Raw genomic sequence first — 8,383 nt, 5'->3', positions numbered from 1 at the left:
GCCCTGCTATCCCTGTGCTAATGGGCACCATCACCAAGCACTGTGTTGGCAGCCTCCACTGTGGACAGAGGTTGGCATCATGGCTCCAGCTGTGGGGACTGTACACTGCTCTGGTCTTCTCCAGTTCCACCTCACAGCCCATTGGAGTGTCCTCTCACACCCCATATCTCCAAATGTACATCCCCAACCCCAGCAATGCCAATGCCTGCAAGTTCCCCATAGGATGCATGGGCACAGCCCTGTGCCTGCTGCTGCTAGGAAGAGACAGGAACCAGGTGGGCAATAGCTCTGGTTTTAATAAATACATCTTGGCCCCCATCCACTGGCACCATAAATTATGTGAGAAACCCGGCCGAGACGGGGTGGGTGCAGTAGGCAGGGGCCAGAGGGACTTTACACTATGTACAACATGGGCACGACGCCCACCGGCCACGGGGGCTTGGAGTGGCAGGGCAGTGGGTGCCCCAGCCTCCATGATCCCAGCCACTGCCCACAGGTACGAGTGGGTAGGGCAGTCCTGGCATTGCAGTCATGCTGAGAGGGGGGACCCAGGCTGGGGGCCTGGCCATGTGCACCCCACTGTGCTCCTCTGTGCCCCTCGCCCCGCACAGGCAGGGGCAGTAAGTAGTGGGGCCCCCCCATGCCACCCAGCGTCGCTGCGCGCTTGTCCCGCTCAAGGCAGCAGTTGCTGCTCAGTGGCTCCGTGATTCCACCTTGGCATCGTGGACCTTCTCCTGTGCATCTGAGGGGACATCCAGGGCTGGGGGGGGGGGGGGAAGTGGGGCTGAGAGATGGGCACAATGGGTGCCAGGAGGGCACTTGGCATGGTTGTGCCAGCCCTGGCTCAGCACCAAGGAGATGGAGGTGCAGAGGCTGCCACAGAGTGTTTGGGCAGAGGTACCTATATGTGAGCACTGCACTCACCACGGCACTTAGCACAGCAGGGGTTTTCCCTCATGGCAGGGCTAGCACAGGCGGATGGGGGGCACTCCTGGCGCTGGCAGTGCGTCTCCCCAGACTGCAGAGCAGAAAGAGGGGCTGAGCACTAGCCTGTGGGGGTAGCAGCTCCAGTGGCACCTTCCCTTCCCCTGGTGCTGCCCCAGGCTGGCACACTCACCACACACCAGCACAGGATACACTTCATTTCTCCAAAGGGGGGCACAGACGGGTGCCAGCTCTCGTTGTTGAGGTACCAGCGACGCCCAAAGCGGCACGCTCGTGGTTCATCTGCCTGCATGGAGTCAGCCAGCTCCGGGACACTCTTCTCTGGGGCTGCAGGAAAGGGCACTGGGAAGACGCCCGCATGTGGCAGGGCAGCCTGTGACACTGCCAATGGGGGCACACAGGAGCTATGCAGGGAGAACAGGGGACAGGAATGGGGTGCAGGTACCTGGGCACTGCTTGCAGCAGTCAGAGGGGCTGGCGCGCACGGGGTTGGCACAGGTGAGCCGTGGGCACTGCACCTTCTCGCAGTGCACTTCACCTGTGGTGCCCTGCAGGAAGGGCAACGGAGCTCATGGGAGGCACAGGGCAGTCAGCTCCCCATGCCCTGGTTTGAGCCTCAGCTACAGTGCCTGAGAACTGAGAGCACCCATTGGTGCCAGATGAGGGTGGGAGGCAAGTCTGGAACCCAAACCCACCTTGCAGGTACAAATGGCACATTTGATGAGGCCAAATGGGGGCACGACAGGGTGCCAGCGAGTGCCAGAGCCTCGCCATGTCTTGTCGCCATCGAAGTAGCAACCTGGAAGAGGAAGAAGAAGAACAGGAAGTCACAGCCCTTGTGACTCAGCCTTTGCAGAGCTGCCCACTCAGCCCATGCCCACAAGGACTCACCCTCGCTACTGTCCCGTGCCCGCTCCAGCTTCAGGTCTTCCTGCTCGGTCTTCTTCTCTACAAGGAAGAGGAAGGCCATGAAGGCATGCACACGGTGCCAGCCGCAAAGTCCCCAAGAGGGACCCCCACCTTATTTTCATAAGGAGTCTCCTAACCCATTCCCCAGGTACCTTCACAGATAGGGCAGCACAGCTCTTCGGGATGCACCTGGTGGGTACAGTTGAGGGGCTGGCACAAGATGGGGTCGCAGATCACTGTGCGCTTCTGGGGACAGCAGGGATGGGGCTCATTGCAGAGGGACATTACTGATGGGTGCTGCCCCTTCAGCACAACCCCCAGCTCGTACCTGGCAGCTGCAGATGGAGCACTTCTTGTCATAGTCAGGTGCCCAGCGGGTGCCATGTGCCCGGTGCTGACCTTCAAAGAAGCAGGAGTTTGGGTCCTTCTTCAGCTGCTCTAGGTCCCTGTTCTTGGTGCTTTCAGAGAGCCCAGCCTGACCCAGGGACTCCCCTGGGGCCAGGCGGGTCCCTCCTGCATGGCACTGATTGGGAATGTGCACCTGGAGGGGGCAATGAGCTGGAGGTCACTTCCCATGCCGATGCCTGGCTGCTCTCCATGGTCAGGGCTGGTGGAGGAACCACCCATGACCACAAAACACATCAGGCTGTACTGCTGTGACCTTGTAACACAGTGATCCTGTTCCCCTCCACCCTGCTCCAGGCAGTGCCACCTGGCCGCAGGCAGCAGTGGGGATGGGTAGGGGTGCCCTGCCCCAACAAGGACCTACCCGTCCCCGCATCTCCCCATTGGGGTGTGCTTTGGTGCTGACTTGCAGGAAAGCAGTGCCTTGTGCCAGGTGTTGTAGCAGATCAGCATCCAGGTCCTTCACCACCCCCTGAGCCTGTCATGGCAAGAGGGGCACCAGGGTGGGGATAAAGTCTGGCCCAGCCCTTGCTGTGTGGTGCCCTGAGCAGGTGCCCACCTCACCTCAGTGCTGTAGAAGCCTTTGAGCAGGCGCTTGTGCTGGTGGGGGCGGGTGCTCATCTCCCCCAGCTCGGCCACCCCATGGATGTGGGCACTGACAGTGCCGTCACTCGGGCGTCCCAGCCCCGCCACAGAGATCTCGTAGTGCAGGTGGCAGTGCTCATCCAGCGAGAGCCAGGCGTGCCCCCCGGCACTGCTGTGCACTGGGGGGGACACCAGCTGCCCTGCCAGTGCCACGGGCATCTCTGTGCACAGACAGGGACCGTGGGAGGGTGTGGGTGGTGTGTGGGAGGGCTGCCCCACTGCCCCCCATTACCACCCCATGTGTCCCTGGTACCTGTGTAGCGGGCGAGCAGTCCACTGTAGGGCAGGGAGATGATCTGGCCCCGCAGCTCACCCTCTGCCCAGTCTTTGGTGGCCACATTGAGGAAGAGCTCATTTTGTAGAAGCATGTGGGCATCGCGGGCGCTGGGGCTCTGCCAGGCACCCCAGGCCTGCCACCAGTGGGAGACCATGCAGGTTGGGACAGGGACTCACCCAAAGTCCCTGTGCCATCCCTCCCAGCACCAACTAGTCCTCACCAGCCCATCCTTGTAGCTGGGTGTCATGTCAAACAGGATGTTCCTCTTGCTTTTCCGCCGGGGTTTGGTTTCCAGTGTGATGCCCACCACCTCACTGGCAGTGCCCACCACCTGCACCTGTGGGTGGGGTGCCAAGGGGCAGTGCCAGGGTGGCTGATACACTTGGGACCCTCGAGAGGGAAATGGGTGCCCACCACTTACCTGGTACTCCAGGGTACCATTCTCATGCAGCGCCAGTTTGGCTGAACCCACAGCCCCAGTCTTGGTCGGCAGCAAAGCATCTGCTCCACATAGCACACTTTGGATGGCTTCAGCCCGGGGAGAGAAGCACAAGGGTGAGTGAGATTGGCACATGGGTGAGCACAGCAATCCCCCTGCACCCCAGGGTGGTCGCCCTGTGCTCACTGTCACAGCTGCGGCGGGTGGTGATGGTGCCAGCCAGCCGGCGTGCGTGCCGGCCCTCTGTCTCAGCCACGATGCGGAGCTGCCCCTGCACCAGCCACTGCAGCTCCTGGGCAGACAGATCACTCAGCACCTCTGCGAAGTCGGGGTCCTGGCAGGGTGGGGTAGAGTGCCATGGATCAGCCCTGGTGCTCTGGGCACCATGGCTGCCAGGGCATGTGAGGGAAGGGAGTGCTTTACCTCCACAGTGATGTTGGCATGGACCTCCCGTAGCATCTGGCCCTGGTGCAGGATGCGAACCCTCAGTGGGACCCACGGGGATTCTGGACATGGCAGAGGGGAGTGGACCCACTGGACCAGGGGTCTGCAGCCACTGTCAAACCCACACCTCTGTGCCTACCACCTCCAAACCCCTGGCACTTTCTTGCAAGTTGCCTGCCCCTGTGTGCCTGGACCCTCACCATTCCCTCCAGTATGCCCTAAATCCTTGCAAACTCACATCACAAACCTATCCTTCTTGCACAATGATCCTCACACCCCATGTGCTCTGCAGCACTCCTGCCCCCCTCCCCCGTACAGGTGCACACCATCCCCTCCCCACCCTGCGCACCCCAAATCACACAACATACAATGTATACACACCTCACCCTCCACCCCACCCCACATGCAGCCCCTATACCTACCCTGAGCCCCACACCCAGCTAGCCACCCATCCTGAACCCCACAGATGCTGACCCATGCATCCTGAGATGCCAACATGCCGTGTACTCCTTCAGGTCTACGAAGCCCCCTCTGGGCAGTGCCTCCCTCCCCTTCTCTGCCTGCTCTCACCCCTTGCTCCAGGCTCCAGCAGTCCCCGGGCCATGAGGATGAAGTGCAGGTTGTTCTCAGTGTCACTCAGTGTCAGCATGGCCATGCCCCCGGCACCCAGGTGCAAGGGGTCCAACGAAGTCAGGATGGCACCGAATGTCTCTGTGCAGGAATAGAGGCATGAGGGACATTCTGGTGGGCACCCACTGGGTGTGCATGTGGGAACTGGACTTACCTGCAAACAGTGCCCGGTGCTTGAGGATGTGCCCGTAGACCTCTCCAGAGGGCTGTGCCCGGGTGATGAGGGACACACGAAGTTGTTCCCCCCGCAGCAGCTGGACGTTGGCTTTGGACACCGTCCTCCACATTCCACAGAGCTGTGAGTGATGGATGGAAGGGCTGGGCGGTGGCTGGGGGCCACCCACACCCAGCAGGGGTCAGAAGGGGCACCGTGCCCCCTGCACTCCCAGCCCCTCTCACCATGCCATCCTCGGGGGCAGCGCTCTTCTGCACGGGGTGTTCAAACAGCACGTTACCCTCGGGATCACTGAAACGCACCCGGCTTGGCCGCCCCAGCCTGCGAGCATCCCGGGGGGGTGAGCAAGGGCCACGGACCTGCCCTTCCCCTCCCTCGGCACCACCCTCACTCCGCACCAGGCACAGGGTTGTGTTGGGGAGGGCATACGGGGGTCACCGGGGGTTAGGGGTGGGCAGGAGAAGGATGTTGTTCTCCTGGGGTGCCAAGTGCTAGGCTCTGCCCGCCCATTCCAGGACTAGCCCAACATTGCTGTCCTGGCAAATGCCAGCTTGGCATGGGTTCTCTGGGCTCCCCTATCCTGGAGCCGTGTCTAACTGGCACAAAGCAGGATGAGGGTCTCTGCCGGGAAAGGCACCACGGCAGGACCCGCTGGGAGCTGAATGTTCAGGCTGTAAATAAAGAGCATTTTCGGCTCTGCTTGGCTCCCCCTGTCAGAGCTGGAAATTAGTCACCACTTTACTATGCAAAGGGGCCTGGAAGCGAGGAAGAGCAGAAGAAACCAGAGTGGGAAGGAGGGAGGGAGAGGAAAGACTCTGCTGCTGGCGGGCATCCGGGGAGGGCATGGCAAGGATGGGGAACCCTGGCAACAGTGCCAAGGCACTGCCCACTGGCAGAGCCTGCAGGGTGGCACAGCAGTTCTGCCAGCTGCACCCACGGGAGCCTTGGAACCATTCCCGTGTGTTTCCAGTCCAGATCTGGAGGCAAATGGGCGAGGCTGGGCTGACACTGTGGGTGTGCCGAAATTCTGGCTGCTGACCTAGGCTGGAGCCCAGCACATTGCCCCCCTTCTCCAAATCTCTCACTCTGTCAGTGCAAGGCTGTGGCACCATGGGGAGATATCAGAAAGGAAACTGAGACACAAGCACTGTCGCATCCTTCCCTTTTCCAGACATCTGCCAGCTGTGCCAGGCTGGATAGGGGACAGGAAGCAGGACTCACCGCTCGTAGCTGATGGAGAAGAGAAGGGAGGAGCGCAGCAGGGTGAAGCGAGCCTTGGCCACGGCGCTGGATGTGGGGTGCCACGGCTCTGGGCCACTTGTCAGCAAGGCCACAAACTCTGGGGAGGAGATGCTGCTGATGAGGGGGAGCATGGGGGGTGCCCCACACTGCTGCTGTCTGGGTGGGTGGCTCACCTGTGCGGGCATCATCGCGAGCCAGGCCCTCAGAGCTGAGGTAGGAGCGGTCATTGTAGGGCTTGTCCAAGTCATCCTCCTTGTCCTGGAAGTACTCAAAGTTGTCAAAGCGGAGTGCAGGGCTCTTCTCTGGGGGACCTGGCAAGGTTGGCATGGGGTGAACACAGAAGGAAACCATTATACCAGGCTGCTTGTGCACAGGAGCTTGGGGTGGGGGACAATAATAAATAGCCCCTTTTGAGATAGACCAAGATGTACCCTGTGAATCACTATGGGGCTCTAACTTGGGCATCCTGTGCATGGGCACGTGGACAGGGAGGGCATTTAGCCCTGTGTGCCTTCCCTGCACTCATTTCAGGCTGTTCCCATTAGGGCTTTCCCCTGCCCATCATATCATGGGCACTGGTGACTTTCATAACAAATTGACTAGCCCTTTCCAGGGGGTGTCAATGCCCCCTTTCCCAGGCGAACAGGGGATCCCAGGGGACTGGTGAGGGTTCCTTGCAGAGAAACACCCACTCTCCTCACCTTTGGGGCAGGTGTGGCAGCAGTGTCCAGGCAGCAGCGTGGCCCGGGGACAGGAAGGCACAGGGCAGTCCTTCTTCATGTTCTTGCAGTTCACTTTCCCCACAGGCTTGCCCCGGTGGTTTCTCTGCTGTGAGGGGCCAAGAAGACCCCAGGAGAGCCATGCCAAGGTGTGCCAAGTGATGCTCTTGCAGCACAGCCGGGCTTCCCCCATCTCTTTCCATGTGGAACTCTGGACACCTTGCACAGTCCCCAGACGCCTGTACGGCAGCCAAACCCGCGGGCCCCCTCCCTACAGCCCCCAGCCTCCTGACCAGCTGTGCGTGGCCCGGCCAGCCCCGGCCTCGGGGAACTGCCCGGAGGGAGGGAGGGGGCCGGAGGCCATCCCCGAGGAGAGGGAGGAAGAATAAAGCCTGATCCTTTAAACCCCCCTTCTCCTCCCCCCCCTGCCGCGGGGGAGGACATCCAGGTGTCCGGCTGGCTGAAGGGATCCCGTTTCCCTCTTCCATTGGAAGGAGAGGAGCGTATTGAACAGAGGGATCGAACTCCCTCCTTGCCAGCCCCCCTCCCCAGCAGACCCGGGTGCTGGGGTGTCTTCCAGGGAAAGGGGTGTGTGGGGGCACTCACCGGCTCGCAGTGACAGATAACGCAGCGCATCACCCCGAAGGGCTCCCCTAGGTCCGGGTGCCACGTCTCCTCCAGAGCATAGAAGTGCCCCCCGAAGGCACAGCCTGCAAAGACCCCACCACCACCCACCGGCGTCCCCGGTCACCTCCGGGCTGCGGGCACCCCCCTGCCGCAGCCCCGGACCGGCCGGTACCGCCCCGTCGCCCGCTGCGCTCCCGGTGCCGGTCTCAGCGCCGGTCCTGACCAGCCGGGGGACCCGGGGCGGAACGCGGGGTGCCAGAGAAGAGGGGGGTGCAGGCATGCGATGCACGGACGGGGGTGCGGGTGGCAGGGAGGGGGTGCCCCACTCGGGATGCGTGAAGGGGGGTGCGGCAGCGGATTGTACAGGACCGGGGGTGCGCGGAGCGGGCAAAGGAAGGGGGTAGGGCAGGGGGCTCCTACCTGCCGCCCCGCCGGGGGGCAGCGGCTCCATGTCGGGCCGGATGGGGAGGGCGAGCTTGGGGCGGGCGGCGCGGCCGGGAAGGGGCCGGAGCGGGAGCAGGGCGAGCAGCAACAGCGCAGCGGCGCGCATGGTGCCGGCCGGCCGGGGCGGGCGGACCGGGACCGGAGGCGGCGGCGGGGAGGGGGGGCCGGGAGCTGCCGGGCGCTGCTGCCGCCGCCTCTGCCCGGCTGCCGGCTCCGGCTCCGCTTTATAGGCGGCGGCATGGGCAAGCGGGAGCTGAGAGCCCTGTGCAAACAAAGGCCCCGCTAATGAGGCGCAGGCAGCGGCCGCCCGGGGGGGGGGATGCGCCCCCCGCCGAGCTCCGACCCCCCCCCCCCCCCCAGTTACCCCCGGGCCCGCCGCCCCCGCCTGGCACGGGACGTCCTGTCCTGTCCCGTCCTGAGGCACCCGGGGCACGCGGCTGCCCCGCCAGGCAGGGGGTACCCCCGCACTCGGGATGTCCCGG

At 62.9% G+C, this 8,383-nt stretch overlaps 1 protein-coding gene across 1 annotated transcript; it reads right to left on the bottom strand.

Moving 5' to 3' along the window:
- Positions 1 to 660: 660 nt before the first annotated feature.
- CHRD (chordin) lies at positions 661 to 8,007 on the bottom strand. Its single transcript, XM_062499231.1, has 23 exons — positions 7,878 to 8,007; positions 7,437 to 7,540; positions 6,813 to 6,939; positions 6,285 to 6,431; positions 6,091 to 6,208; positions 5,094 to 5,190; positions 4,849 to 4,990; positions 4,635 to 4,775; positions 4,044 to 4,126; positions 3,807 to 3,954; positions 3,603 to 3,709; positions 3,402 to 3,518; positions 3,158 to 3,314; positions 2,824 to 3,065; positions 2,624 to 2,737; positions 2,183 to 2,395; positions 2,007 to 2,100; positions 1,837 to 1,893; positions 1,641 to 1,744; positions 1,391 to 1,493; positions 1,118 to 1,272; positions 925 to 1,018; positions 661 to 760 (listed from the first exon to the last, which is right to left on the bottom strand). Exons 1-23 carry the CDS (start codon positions 8,005 to 8,007, stop codon positions 693 to 695), a joined length of 2,862 nt encoding a protein of 953 aa, XP_062355215.1. The 3' UTR covers positions 661 to 692.
- Between the last annotated feature and the right edge of the window lie 376 nt (positions 8,008 to 8,383).

This window comes from Cinclus cinclus, chromosome 10 (genome assembly GCF_963662255.1).
Source record: "Cinclus cinclus chromosome 10, bCinCin1.1, whole genome shotgun sequence".
NCBI lineage: Eukaryota > Metazoa > Chordata > Aves > Passeriformes > Cinclidae > Cinclus > Cinclus cinclus.
This window is presented reverse-complemented; position numbering and strand designations above follow the sequence as displayed.

Coding starts and splice junctions, on each gene's coding strand:
- CHRD (XM_062499231.1), bottom strand. CDS start 8,007: ATGCGCGCCGCTGCGCTGTTGCTGCTCGCCCTGCTCCCGCTCCGGCCC. Junction 5,191..6,090: donor TTCTCCATCAGCTACGAGCG/GTGAGTCCTGCT, acceptor GGATGCTCGCAG/GCTGGGGCGGCCAAGCCGGG. Junction 3,519..3,602: donor ATGGTACCCTGGAGTACCAG/GTAAGTGGTGGG, acceptor CCCCACCCACAG/GTGCAGGTGGTGGGCACTGC.